The 15,805-nt window shown below is 36.2% G+C and overlaps 1 protein-coding gene across 3 annotated transcripts in view; it reads right to left on the reverse strand.

The window, feature by feature from the left end:
* usp43b (ubiquitin specific peptidase 43b) overlaps positions 1–15,805 on the reverse strand; it is a 55,819-nt gene that overhangs the window by 27,161 nt on the left and 12,853 nt on the right. For all 3 annotated transcript variants that reach the window (XM_043234021.1, XM_043234020.1, XM_043234019.1), the window contains exon 3: positions 5,238–5,341. In XM_043234021.1, coding sequence (XP_043089956.1) covers positions 5,238–5,341 — 104 coding nt within the window. The remainder of the gene's footprint in view (positions 1–5,237; positions 5,342–15,805) is intronic.

The raw sequence follows: 15,805 nt of genomic DNA on the forward strand, positions 1-15,805 counted from the left end.
CTCTTCGGCTGCAGTTCGCCCACATATGTCTTACTGCAGAAGACAAACAATGCAGCAGCAGCACTCTACTTACACAATAAGAGAGCCTGATCCAAGTTTGTGCGGATAGTCAATTATACAGGTGGAAGGATCCAAATGATCTCAATCACTGTAATTTCAAATCTTGCGTTGTTGTTGTCAACAATGAGGAGATCAGTTGTATAATAAACACATTTAAGCAATTTTAACAAGGGGTGAGCATGCACAGACTTTATAAATGGCTTCAAGCTATCTGATAATGACAATCCTAAACTGTAGCGTCATTCTTTTTTTTGGCAATTAATGGGAACTAATGAGGATATAATTCGCTTGCGTGGATATTGAACTATTGGTTGCTCTGTACGTTTCTGATTCAATCTAAAAAGATCAAGCTCACAAAAGGGTCATATTAGCACGCGACTCTTACTGCTTTTTAATTTCTATGTCTGAAATAGTAGAAATAGTTTACATGCATTTCCAAAATGACAACGTATGTTTGATTCATTAAAAATATTCCGCTAATTGTACCGTTCGCATCTGTTCGAATGTCATTGTTTCTTCTGTATTTGTTAACGGGGCTGAATAAGAACCTGTTTTTGATTCTCAAACTTGCTATTTGCCAAACTTCGAAGCAGAAATTGAACATATCAGTTCACAACACACTTTTCCTTGAACCGCAGGGATGTCTCAAAATAACTGAGTGCTTCATTAAACACGAAGAATATGCAAATCTGTTTAATTAATACAAAGTGGCCTATGATAATAAACTTCCCAGACAAAAGAGGTCATCAAATGGATTATTTATCTCGAGACACAGTCAACACATATAAACAAACGAAGGGAATTTCCCAAGTGCACCATTATCACACTGAGAAAATGGGAACAATTTGTAACGTTTGAATCACTTTGACTTTAAAAATGAGTGCAGACCAATTTTTTTTACTCAAACTGAGGTAAAGAAGTGTGGCTATGACATTAGTCCTACCTGTTTAAGTGTCACACTGGTAACTGGACCTCAAGTCATACTGACATACTGCAGATATCTACTGTAATGCTTAACTACTGTAAGAAAACAAATACAAAACTACAGTAGCTTATTTACAAATGAAACCAAAAGTAGTTTCGCCTCTCTGATCCACTACATTGTCGAGTCACTTACAGTAATGCAGATTAAGTCTTGTGTGAAAATGTATGAAGTAAAAAGTACAGATGTTTTTGTAAAAGTAAAAAATAGTAGTGCATAGTAATAATAACATAAACTGTACATTGTTACTTTCGACCCCATAAGTAGGGATGAAAGTATCACACAGGTGGGTGAAAAGTAACACAACAATACAAGCTATTTTTTTTTTTGGTTACTTTGATGAATTAAATACATCAGACTTTGAAATCACGTGATACTGGGCAGCTCCGTTAAGGGTTAAGGGTTGCATGCTGAATGCTGTCATAGCCTGGAATAGCCTGCAAATATAGTCAGGGCTCTGAAAGAATTGCTTTGTTACTTTTGGTTCTCTTCTATACAGTATTGACAAATTAATCTCACAGTACTAATGCAAACAAACAAGCAAATACACCTTTCTGAAATAACCAGTCTCCCTCATATAGCTCAATATTTATCCTGTCATCCTGACAACAGAAGGATCCAGTTAAATATTTGGAAGACGCTGACGTAAATTACATTTGCGCCATGATCTGCATCAGTATGAAGGCCACTTGAGTGGGAGTCATTTAAATTCCACACAGAGCCGTCGCTGTATACAACGCAATGAATCTGTAGCTTTTAAAGCTTCTCTCCTCCTATTCTGCAGCTGAAGAGCTTTCAATAATTTCTTCCACAAACTCTCAGAACCAATGCGCACCTCTGGGCTTCGGGATAAAAGTGACTATATGGGATGATACTGTGCTACCTAACTAGCATCAGTGTGAGAGATCTATCTATCTATCTATCTATCTATCTATCTATCTATCTATCTATCTATCTATCTATCTATCTATCTATCTACTAACACTGTGATGAAATGACAGATATTTATTGAAAGTACAGAAGAAACATGAGTTACTTCTTTTATGAGCATATGGCTAGTACGCTGAAATTTTCAAAGCTACTAATTACAGTTCTCACGAATGCGAGGTTGAGCCTGCGTCACACATTTAATCAGCGTTTCACGTCAACATCACTTGTTCAGGCTTGCTGATGTCTGGACTGCAGGCCAGGTGTTTGCGTAGAACTTTTTTTTGTCAGCATTTGGGTGATAAACAGTAATTTTCGACTGTTGTCAGTGATTCATCATAAAATGTACGTAAAATGAACAAATTAACCAGCTAGCAGCAGATGGATGGTGGGAAAAACTGACATGTGGATGCCAAAAGAGAAGGAAGAAGTACTGTAATGATGTCTCAGAATGACAGTGAGAACACAGGTAACAGCTTAAGAGAGGCAAGATGAGTGACAAACTGTTCAGATGCATGTCAGTCCAGAACTGCAGAGAAAGCAGTGGGCAAAACTGCATCTGCTAAAAAATGTTTTACTTACTGGAGTGAGAAGATTTAGAGGCAATATGTGTGTTAGGATAAGGTGGTCGGCCTTTTTTAATTGTTGAAAGGCATAGTTCATCCAAACTTCAAATTTTGTCATCATTAACTTGCTCTTAAGTTGTTTCTTTCTTCTCTCGAAGAGAACAGGAGATGCTTTGAAGAAACTGATGTTGGTAACCAAACAGTTGACGGTAGCTATTAACTTGCATAGTAAGGAAAAAAATACTATGGATGTCAATGGGTACCATCAACTGCTTGGTTACCAACGTTCTTGAAAGCATCTTCTTGTGGGATCAGCACAAGAAAGAAACTCATACAGGTTTAAAACAACTTGAGGGCAAGTAAATAATCACAGAACTTTCATTTTTGCAGAAGCATATTACAGCATTTCAACAAGTAACAATGTCTCAACCGATGGTGTGGGTGGGACATTCTGATATGTTGACTTGTTAAAAGTGAAAAAAGTCAATTTGGTGACACTAATGGCATAGAAAATGCATTTTTGACCCTTTGTTTAATTGGTGTGTGTACACCAAAAGCAAATTTACTAATTAAATCAATTAGATTATATAACAGGTTGATGCGAAGACACATTATTTGCAATATTAGCTTAAGTGAAAAACAAAACGTAAATAAGAAATGCTACATATATTGCATAAAGTCATCAAATGTATAAAAATACTGTCTGTTAGAAATCGCTGTACATTTTGCAGCACATTACTGTAAAAACCTACAGTACCGCATTCATGCATTACAATATATTACCATAATCTATATTGCATTCTGAGTAATTTTGACAGTGTGGGAAATTTTTTACAGTTGCTGTAACCTGCCAGTAATACAGAAGTGCTGCATCATCAAACAGACAGAGTAGAACACAAGTATTGCTGACCAGATAAAGAAGAATGGTGGATTTAGTAAGTTATTTTAGTATTTATGCTATAGTGTGCATGTTATTAGAGTGGAAAGAAACTGCAAGTTTACCCAGAGACCATTGTAATCTCCTCCCTCACGCTGTAACGTTAGTCTAAAACTCCGTAAAAACTGTAAGTTTTATTTTTTTCTATTGAGTTTGAAGTTGAACAAGGCTTGCTTTACTATGCTGTGTGAGGTAAAATTATTTTGTTTGTCAGTAGAGTCTGCTGGGTTTGAGGAGATCGATAAACGGCCATTTGAGTTTAAGTAAAGCAGGGCTCACACTGTGCAGTTGTTTTTTGTGAGATTGTACTTGTTAGACTGTATGAACATGTTGATCATGTCACACGGTGGGATCTCAGTTGTTATTAATGTCAGACTGTACGACAGTCATGACTGAAATGTTGGCTATTGCAAAAAGTATACGAATAGTGGCAGAGTATTCAAGAAGAACAATTTAAGCAGCACCTCACGAAAACAGTGGCACAGCTGGTGTTTATACATTATTATTATTTTAAGACATTTTTAAGATAAATCAAGTTCTCTTAGGACAGTGATTTCCAATCCATCCCTTTGTGTTTTATTTATATTTATATTCTTATAGTGCAATGAGCTCTCTTTGGTTGCTGACTGTGTTTCAGTGCCTTACAATCACCTATTATTAAACCACAATGCTTCAAAACGCATGCAAAGTTTTCATGACCACATAGCACAGTAAAGTCTTGTGAGCGTTTAACCGCACCATGAGTTAATTGTGCCATATATTGTGCGATATATTGCCCATCCCAAACCCATACATTGCAAAAATGCAATGGGTTTGATGTCCAACTGATAACTGATAAACCGTATACCAATGTGATTTGGACAAAAAACATCTGCCAAATGCATAATTGTAAAACAACCATTTTAGTGGCAATTTTTAAATCTGAATTGTTTAGTGACATGTTGAGTTAAAAATTCTGCTTCAATATATGAGCCTACAGTACATAAAAGTGTTACATAAAGTTTATTACCACATACAAAAATTTGCCCTGAGTAGTCTTTACAGTCAATCTGAAGGTGAGGTATATTTTAGTAGAAATTGACTGGAGGTATTCGTCTTAGAACTTTAAATGGACCACTAAATCAAAGAGTTTGCTTCTTTGATGGAGACTTCAAATGGAGATCCCTAGTGGACAACCAAACCATCTGGCCCGATTGGAGTTGCTTGATGGTGATGGTTTGTTTGGATCTTCTGACTGAGAACAGCTTGCTGCAGTTGGACATATGCTGCCTCCCAAATCTGTTGGCTTTATCAATATTCGTTAACACAGATGATTAGCTGGACTGGGTGAAAAGAGGGGACCGTATCCCAGGAGTTAACATAAACTGATTCATCTCATGTCATAGCAAGTGGAGTGTCAGATTTGAAAAGTTGGTGCTGGGAAGAGTCATAAACATACACCTACCACCCCCATTGCTTGTTGTGAGTCATTATTCTCTCACCGGTTTCTCTATCGATGCTAAAAAGACCAGCTTCTAATGATTTTTAGCACTAGTCAATGTTGGTTTATGCAAATTAACTCTAGCTGATGGACTAGTGCAACCATAATGTACAATTTATCATATACAATTCTAACATTTTTTACTTAGAATTGTAAGATATAAACTCGCAATTGCAAGATAAAAAGTCCAATTTGTGAGATATAAATTCATTTTCAGTGACGGAAGGCTTCCATATAAAAGACTTCCTTCAAAACAGACCCCAATTGTGTTCAAAATACACTTACTTATATTGTGCCTGGAAGTGTTCTTGTACAAAGCTGTGACATACACCAGGCTGCGTCTGTGGCGGGGTGTCAGAGACAGGCTTTTCATCACCTCCTTCTTGACCCTGAAACAAAAACAAAAAGGTCGTTTAGACGTTTAGATAGTGAGGCCTTACCGGACGCGCTTTCCAGGTGTTAATGAGAATATCGACTTGATTTCTGCCTCGCTCAGCTAGCTAATATTGCACTCTCGTTCTTACAGTGTTTCTAAGTTTTACACTGGCAGCGGTGAACCTGACAACAGCTAAAAGAAAAAGATAAAACCCACAGGGAAAGGCGATGCACACTTCTCAAGGTCAAAAACAAGATGGCACGGTTCATATACTGTTACTTAGGATTTTATGTCAGACAAAGAGAGAAAGAGGAAGGTGTATAAACTACAACCGATTGAAAAGTTTCAACCGGTTTCATCATCAGATGAAAGCGGAGTGGTGGCCACTGAGACCTAAATGAATTAACAATTCTACACACCTTGTATCATCTGTTTTATAGTATGATAATCTAATATAAGCAAGACCTGAGGACTTTCAACCACAGTCAGGCAACACTTTGAATGCATTATTGATATTGCAATGCTGACTACAGAAACAATGCATTCTTCATTTGAACTTTAATTCTTCTATGATGGACAATCTAATAAATTAATAGGTAGCACTTTATTTCAGTAGTCCACTTTAAACATTCTACTACTGTAAGTAATGACAGCTAGTTGATATGTAGTTTAAAGGTATTAGTACTGTAGACTGTCTGCTTAATATCTTCTAACACTTTATTTTGGTCCACAACATAGAGCATACTGACTATCAGAAACTTTGCAAGTATATGTCAACTTATTCTACTAACCCTAACCCTACCCTAACAGTCTACACTGAGAGTTAGTAGACGTAGCTGTGAATTAATGAGGATTAGCTGACATGTAGTAACAAAGTGACTTATAGTTAGTAGAATGACTAAAGTGGACTATGAACATGAAGTGTAACCAATTCATATATTTCAATAATAATATAATCAATTAATTACACAATGTGGTCATTAATTAATCTATTTAATTGCTAATACACACATTAAAAATATATTATAAAAAAGTAGTTTATAAGATAACTATTTTTGTCAGTAATGTCTGACATATTTAGATATATTCACAGTCCTTTTATTGCAGCTCAGAGGTTGCATCAATGCATTAAACTTGTGTATAAAATATGACAAAATATTATTACTTTTTATTTAATCATTACATAAAATCACTCAGTACAGTACCTACTACAATATTTCATATGGCATAAATATGAGCCAAAAATGGGTTTTTACCCGAATCTCTTGAATATTAGTGGTATTGGAGTTAGTTAAGTCACAGCGAGTTGTTGCCACCAGTCAACTCGAATGAAATGAAAGATCACCTACGTAGATCTAATTACTTTATATTAACATTTCTGACTTGTTTTCGATGGCCATAGAATTAGCTATTTAATGATTTAACTATAGACAAGTAGGTCAAGACTCTGTCAAGCTTAAATCTGTAAATATTCCCTTGAAAGCAGATCACAAATCAGACGTTTACTAGCAGCTTAACAAAATACTTTGAAGCGTATTGTCCTTATCAAAGCTTTGCAGTTCAATTCAGTCGGTTGGCTCTTTTCAAAGGAGTCTGGCAAAGCAAAGTGCTTGAGAAAGACACTCCCCACGATTCCTCGCAGTCGGCTGAGTCACGTCTGCCCCCTCACTGACAATCTGAAAGCTTTGGAAATTTGCAGTTGGAAAGTTGTTTTACATGCAAACACTAGAGTCACAGCAAACTACTGACTATGAAGTCCATTTTTCCAGTGTATAATGGAAACTTTACCTTTGATATACACCACCCAAGAGTTCATTCACCTCCTTTCTTCGACCCGAGAACGTGCTGCCTTTATTTTCTCCTTTTTCTGTTTCTTAAATAGCCACTCTTGTTTTTAATACCACTACCTGTTTATCTCTTTCCCTCTTTTTATGTTCTAGTCTACTTATCCTTAGCTAATAATTAGGGCCTTGAGTTTTAAGCAGAATGGTACTCCAGAGCACAAAGAGGAACAAATCCTCTTTTCTCTTTATAAAGGCTTGAGATTTAGTTGCGTCATTGGAGTAATTGCAGAACTCTGAGCCCAGTAGTTTTTAGATTTAAAAAAAAGAGTAATGTACTGCTGCTACATAAAAAAGGTACAAAAGCTGCCACTGGAGTTCTACCTTTTCAAGGGGCACACATTTTTATCATGTAATGTAATGTTATGTAATTAGATTTCTTTTTTTCAACTAGTAAGGTATCACATTAGTTTTTATTTGAGTTTAAGTTTTATTTGAGATTAAGATTCATTGTGTTCTGATCAATTGTAGTGAATTGTGTCATCCAATGATCTGATTCATTCCAGTCTTTCATATGCAGCATTGAAAAATCAGATGTGTTCTGGTGAATCAGTTCAAAAATCAGTGCCAAAAAATGGTAGCTATTTTGAGTCACACTTTATTTTGAGTCCACTTTAGACATTCTGCTTTATAACGACATGCATAACGACAAATACATGTCAACTAATTCTCATTAATTCACAACTACGTCTACTAACTCTCAGTGTAGACTGTAAGGGTAGGTTTAGGGTTAGTAGAATAAGTTGACGTATACTTGCAAAGTTTCTGATAGTCAGTATGCTGTTTGTTGCGGACCAAAATAAAAGTGTTAAACAGACAGACTATCGAAATAAAGTGTTTTGTTGTTTATATCTTGCATTAGTCGTTTGACTGTAGTTTAGCGACTCTAAAGCAGTAGCTACTCAAGCCACAAGCTACTCGTAATAACTGAGAAGCGAAATCATTATCATTTTACTGCAGGATGTACAGCAGAGGGTCTCTAATGGAATTTTAATTATCTTGATTTAGCAAATAATAAATTAGTAGCGCGTTGGGAATTTTGCAGAATCAAATTTATAGCCGCTGTCTAAGAAGTGAAGCTTTTCTCCCTCTAGTAGCCCCCTCCACTGAGAGCCCAGCACTAAGTTAGTAAGTCCCAAAGGCAGCTCCATGAAATGCAGTGTTGTATACGGATACGCATTCCATTGCTATCTGTGTAGGGCAAAAAGGAGGAAAAGACTTCAGGCCGTTATTCAACAAGTGGGCTTATCACTTCACTAAATTCTTCTGCCTGCCCCAGCCTGGTTAATGAGTGGCAAGGTCTCAGAAGATAAATGCTCCCATACCCTTAGTAGGGAATGTGTCTTTTAAAAGTAACTCAACTTCTGCTGGAAAGACAGAACATACTGTCCAAAGACGCATGGGTGGATTGTTTTAACTGAATTATAACAATTACGTGATCAAATTCATCGCAAGAAATTACTAAATATTTACAGATCTTTTGCAGATTGTAAATGTGACATGACACTGTTAAAGGAATAGTTCACTTAAAATGTTGACGATTTTGCTTTAAATGCACTCTTGGGTTATGTAAGATTGAGGTGAGTTTTGTTTTTTGTTTGTTTTTCATCTGAACAGATTCAAAAATGTATCATTGCACACTTTGCTCACCAATGGATATTGCGCAGTGAATGGGTGCCGTCACAATGAGAGCCCATTAAAAACACTGCAGTAGTGCACAAGTAATCCACACTTCTCCAGTCCATCGGTTAATATCTCGTGAAGTGAAAAGCCATGTGTTTATAAAAACAAACCCATCAATAAGATACTTTACCTTTAAATCATTATTTATTGGCAAAATTTACAACATCTATAACTCTTCCTCCAGCGAAAAAATCATCACCTGTTCAAAATGATTACTTTTTCACTGAAGAAATATTATAGAGGACAAAGAATTTTTTTTATTACAAACATACAGCTGTTCACTTCACAAGAGTCTTGTGGATTATTGTGATACTTTTATCAGTTGTCTGGACTCTCCTTCTGACGGCACCCATTGACAGTGATTCACATTGGCGAGCGAGTGAGGTAATGCTAACATTTTTTTTCAGATGAATAAACTCATCTACATCCTGGACGGCCCGAGGGTGAGTACATTTTAAGAACATTTTTCATTTTTGGTTAACATATTCCTATAATCTGTTTTTTTTTTTTTTTTTTTGCATGTTTGCAACTTTAAAACATGTGGATCTACTGCTTTCTCTGATATAACGTGTGAATCACAGTGCATTTGAACAAACCTTCTGTACCACCGAGGTTGCTCTGTGAGTTTAATAAACATACCTTGCTATAATAATAGTCTCGACAGCACACACAAACACACTGTGATTAAATTAAAGGACGTTACGGATAAAGCAAACGCCTGGTTGATCTTGATCAGTGCTGTATATTGTTCATACTTCAGAAAGAATGAGACTGACATCAAAGCGTTTGGTGGACCCACAATGTGAACCTTGTTTTGAATAGAGGTGGTTGTGGATGAGTGAACTAGTCCAGTCAAAGTAGGAGAGCTCAGGCAGCTTGAAACACAGCCAAAAGTACCCGGTGCCAAAGGTGTCGTCTGAAAATGGCAGCGCTTTGATGTCCTGCATCTGAAGCCTTTAAGGGAGTCTGTTTAATGACAGCTTCATCTTTAACTGTGTCCTGACCAGGAAGAGGGCTCTCACTTCTCCTGACACCTAAACACTGTCACGATTAAAAGAGCAATGATTTTGCTACGCAACTATCAATATACAAGTAACTGAAAGCATAAAAACAACAATGGCAATGGTCCCCTATAAAATTGTACCACTGTTCACTTCTCATCACTCTGTTTTATAAAAAATAAAAATAAAATGAAACAGGGAATATATTTTGATAGAAATTTTTACATGGGGTTCATAAAACTTATAAGTGCAACAATTTTTATTTATTTATTTATTTTACAATAATAGGGCCCTATGAATTGTTTATTTTATTTCATTTTATTCAGAAATGTGCTATCCATTTAAAACTAATTATGGGTTATTTAATACAAATGTATTATTTAAAAACATTCGCAATCAAATTAAAACCATGAAACATTAACAATGCATTTTAATATTATAGAATGAAATCAAATGAAAATTTGACTATACCTTTTATTTTTGGCAAATTATTTATTTTTTACTGTTTAACAATTTTAACATACTTTTAACCATTTTTTTTATTCCTAATTTTATTCTCAATACTTTAAATTTGATTGAATGTACAAAAAAAAATAATAATTTAATAATTGCAAAAATCATACCTTATTGGCAATAGTGATTGGCAAAAGTATTAGAAGTACGGCGAGCTTGAGTGACTAGAAAGACGACTGCGAATAAAATGTTTTATTATTTTTATTAATTGATCTATTTGTCTACAAAATGTCACAGCAGTTTCTTGAGTTTTTTAATATTGCATTCTCTTCAGAAGAATTGGAATAAATCATACGGACTGCTTTCATGGTGTTTTGCCTCACGAAAAATGTTAACATACATGTGAATTTTTGGGTCAGCCATTCCTTTAATGTTCTGTTGCAAAGGAGATTCAGTTCACGGGGGAAAAACCGGTCTAAGAAACTGAAGTACGGCCAGTATGTAGATTTGTTCTGCAATCATTAGCATATACAGTACATGGTTTCTGCAAGCTTGCACAGATCTCCTTTTAATTAAAGCGCTGCGACATTAAAAATGAATGGGAGAAATGATATTTTAAATTAGCAAATAGGTGAAGCAGGCAGTTTTTACTCTGATCATTTGTTCTCCCAGTCGTTACTTTCTATCCTCTGCCAGTGTAATTCTGGCTGAGCTTCCTAAATCAGCCCGTGTGAGACGTTTTCAGGGGTATTTATGTCCAGTCTTTCATCCTTATCCAGTCTTGAGTGTCAGCAGGCATAACCGTCAAATATATGCAGGAAAAAAAAAAATGCACTTAGCTGGGAAGATATGTTCGAAAACTATCTAAGTCTAGTCATGCTTTCACAACAATGGTGTTTGAACAGGATGAATAATTCCCAACCCCGATCAGACAGATGGATGCGTACCTTGCGAAGCCACCGATTCATTGCACCTGTTGTAGCAGGTCGAAACACAGCGTGGCCCAGATAAGCAAAGAAACACTTACATGTAAAAAAAACACACACATGTCCACATGTGCGCTGGAAGCATTAATGAATAATGGACATCCCACTCCGCAGAGAATGACTACCTGCTGGGCTCTAAACTATAAATATCCACCCTTTTAAGGGATGGAGAAAAATAGGGATGAACAATTGCACCTCTACTCGCGGCCTCGAGGAGGTCTTGCTCACAGACTTCATCGCCGCACTGATCTTACAACAGAAAGCTTGTAAGATAGCACTCTGAGCAGTGGTGAGTAAATGTACTGCGGTGTCCCTAAAACACTTTGAACAGTAAAACATTTACCAAACAAATAAATAAATAACTTATTGGTTATACTAGGAATTTTAAAATTCATTCTTTACTTAGCATAATGATAAAGATATTTAATTTTTAATGCATTTTTTTAATACATTTAATAACATTGTTTTGTTTTTGTTAAAGTTATCTTAATAGTTAATAATAATTAACAATCCTTTCCAATCTAAATAAATCATTTTTTATGATTCACACAATTTTTATGTTAACTATTTACTAGATAAATAAGTATAGAATTTGAATATTGTTTTTGGCCATTGGTATAACTCAGAACTGTACGGATAAATCTTGTTTTTAATAGAAAATGTTTTTAATTAATGCATGATATCTTTTTTCATGTAGCAGTATACTTTTTTGGTAAGCTTTATTTTGTTTTTATTAAAAAAATCATTTAAAAAAATTATGTGATTTGATTAAATTCACTTGTAGCATTTTTTTTTATTTAATTTTTTCTTACGTAATGCATTACATTCAGACATTAAAGGGATAGTTTACCCAAAAAATGAAAATTACGCCATGATTTACTCAATTGGATTTATATTAAAAATATCCTGGCTCTTCCAAGCTTTGTAATGGCAGTAAATGCGGATTTGAAATCCCCAAAAAAGTGCATGAATCACGTGGCTCAGAAGCAATGTTTTAAGAAAAATATCCATATTTAAAACGTGATGAAGCATAATCTCCAGCTTTGGCGTTCGGCGGATGAAGCGTAAGCTCCGGTGAGAAGAGGAGAGAGAGAGCAAAACAAAACACTGTACAAAACTCTACAAACGACAAAAAGTGGATTTCTAAAGAAAAATGTATTTCGATACACGCCGAGAGTAGGCTAGTTTCCCTTTGAAGTACCGTAAACAAAACGTGTTTCTTATAATACCAGCATATTATCATCAGAGCTCACGCTAGGTCATCTGCTGGACGTTGTGTTTACAAAGTTTATACGAATATTTCGCCTCAGAAGGCCTTTATTAACCAACCAGAGCCGTGTGGAGTACTTTTTATAATGGATAAACGTACTTCTTTGGACTTCGAAATTTCTAGCCCCATTCGCTTCCATTATAAAGCACAGGCTAAATCACATTATAAATCACAGGGTAATATTCAATTCTGGATGAGCGATCCTGTCAAGTCTCCAACCAGTGGGGGGGTGACATACGTGCCCTCTCACTGTTATTTGCATTACTCCCGCATTTCTTCAAAAGTTGTTTGCGTGAGGAAACGGAACAACCAATGAGTTCATCTAGGTGCATGTCGCCTGCACGGTTCTGTTTGCATTCCTTCCGAGCGCTAACCATGTAAATATACTGTGGTAAAAACGGGCCAGGCGTTTAATTAAAAATAATTATGTCCAGTCAGTCCGTCAGAGACAGTTGTTAAATGATACGTCTGGAGCTGTGGATGTTTGCCTTGCTAATGTTAGCGTCGCTCGGTCACAATGTAAGCAAGAGAGCGATGGAAAGACTACGGTTAGAGAAGATGTGCTGACTGAGCAGAGACGGTGTTTATACTAATTCAACTGTGTTTTCGTGTGCATCAGTCCGGCGTAACTACAAGACCCAAACACATTTAAAGCATAGGCGATTTCCACCTTCCTCCTCCGGTAGAGGTCCATTTGAAGGATGATGCAGTGACACTCTACACGTAGTTTAAGACTTGCTCAAAGAAAGAAGGGTCTTTATAGTGATGATTGAAAGATGCTATGTGAATTTTATACTGTTTGTCCAATATACTTGTTCTTTACTCGTTTCTTACTCGGCCAACCAGATATATTTCAGGACAATACGAATCTTAGATATCTCCTATAGTAAAATGTATAGTTATTTTGGTGGTTTGTAGTGCAGTTTCAGTGCATGTTCGACACTCATTCACTCAGTGACATGCAGTTTTCAAGCTTTAATAGTATTCTAGTTTTATGCTAAATCTGTCTCACGAAACCAGACTTTTGTGTAAAGCAGCGTCCTATAAAGTGAGTTGTATTTGACACTCATTCACTTGGGAGTCAGATGCAACCTACACATTTATTTTTGCATTTTAAATATCGCTGCCAATTATACTTGTAATTTGTGATTTGACTTGCCAAAACAAAAAGTGTATGCATGATATTCTAAGCTTGCAGAATCTGGTCATAAAAACCAATCTCATCTGTAAGTTAGAAAGAGACTAACCAACACAGTTTTGTTTAGTTTATATGTGTGGGAAACGTTGATACTGCAATAAAAGGAGTGGAAAACCCATTCAAGTAATTCTTCAGCAGTATTAGTCCTATATGACTACACAGAAAACACTGACAGAGAAACTAGCGTGGACTTTGACATCATAATTTCTGTCGAGAAACGAGCCCCATATGCTGTAGCGGATCCAGTGCCCGCTTGTTTGTTTGCTTTGTGTCGAGATGAAATGCTTCAAATGAATATTTTAGGTGTTTAGATGCAGGGGAATCTCATTAGTGTGACTGATCAATAACATTGTGCAAACAGACAATCTCCCCATCTGTTTAGGAAGAGGAAGTGAGCCTCCGCTAAGCGAGAGCTAAGAATAGAAAGAGTCCAATAAGGACGTGCGCAAAAAAAAGTGTCTCTTTCAAAGTCCTATCTCCTTCTGTGTCTTTCCCTAGAGGTGGGCAACAATTCATCCAGCAATGCTGTGAGACTCTGGCTTCCTACCTTGCGCTGGTTTCTATGGAGATGCCAGTGGGCAAATACACAAAGAGACACAGAGAGACGGAGATAAAGAGAGCAGGGGAAAAAGAAAAGCTAGTCCTCCGTGGAGAAGAGCTCTTGGCAAGCTTTCAGAACTGGATGCAGAGCGGCGTTTATTTCCTTTCAGACATCGACGGGGAGAACCAAGAGTATGCAAAATGAATAATAATGAGAGGCGCTTCATGAAGCGTATTTACCTCTGTGAGGCACCTGTGACAGAATGAAAGGGAAATGAGCTCTAATGAAAGGAAGGGCAATGGTTTCGCTTCCCAGTATCACTTGTCATAAATCACAGATTTTATTGGGACCCTTAGAGCATTTTTAAATTCATTTTTATTCAATAGTCTTGTATACTGCAATTGATTCAAATGGAGTTTGTTTTATATATACTGTATACATATCTAACTAATACTTTATAAAGTTTACATTGAAATTTAAAGCATAAATCTCACTCCCAACTCATCACATATGGAAGCTCTTTGGAGTCACATTTTTTTGATACTTTGATATTTTATTGTCATGATTGAATTATATATTGATCATGATTGAATTATATATATTCCCATTACTGCGTATATGCTGAAGTGTGATTTTTTTTTACGTTGTAAACAGACACAACTGTTTTATCTATATTATATTAATGAAAAATGAATGAGCACGTACCCAACCTCTGCCCCCTAAACCTACCATTTGTGAATAAAACACAAGATATAACAGGTAGATGCATCTACCGCCAAAATTAATTAAAAAAGTATTAGTATTCCAAGTTTTTCAAGGCACAATGAATGATTTGTGAGAGGAACAGACTCTATCGTTACTCCGTCCGCCATAAAGCTCTTCCTGTGTGCTGCAGTCTATGCTGAAATAAAAATAAATGTAGCCAGAAGAAGCCCTACATAAGCTTTGGTTGTGAAACGCTATTGGCTCTTGTGTGTCTTGTGACCTGTGGGGGATCATTTTCAGCAATTAAAAACATGACTTTTAAACACAACCTTTTGCTGGTTTATGGTCGGTTTTTGCAATAAAAACATGTGACTGCACTTACGCTTGTCTGTTACAGGTTTTACGTTGTTCAGAAGTAGTGTAGGTTAAACAAAGGGGTGGGGTTAAGCCCCAATGAAAGTATAAATTTAATGAAATGTTTTGTTTTTTTACTAATGCATACAAACTGTTAAATTAAGACAAACAATTGAAAACAACAGAGGACAGGCACGTAAAAACAATTTGCTAAAGGGGCACATTGCCATTAGTAACAGGCATAGCAAGAGAAGTCGGTCATTTCAAATCTGTGAACATTCTAGAAAACTGCGTCTTAACAATGACACTAATTCATTTGGGTCCGCTAAAAGGCTGGTCATCCAAGAAAGACGAAAGGACAGGATAATGCAGAGAATTGGTTCAATACTGCAACTGGAATAGCCTGTCACTTCAGTGCTGAAGAGGATAATGTCTCTGCAAACAG

This window comes from Puntigrus tetrazona, chromosome 3 (assembly GCF_018831695.1).
Source record: "Puntigrus tetrazona isolate hp1 chromosome 3, ASM1883169v1, whole genome shotgun sequence".
NCBI lineage: Eukaryota > Metazoa > Chordata > Actinopteri > Cypriniformes > Cyprinidae > Puntigrus > Puntigrus tetrazona.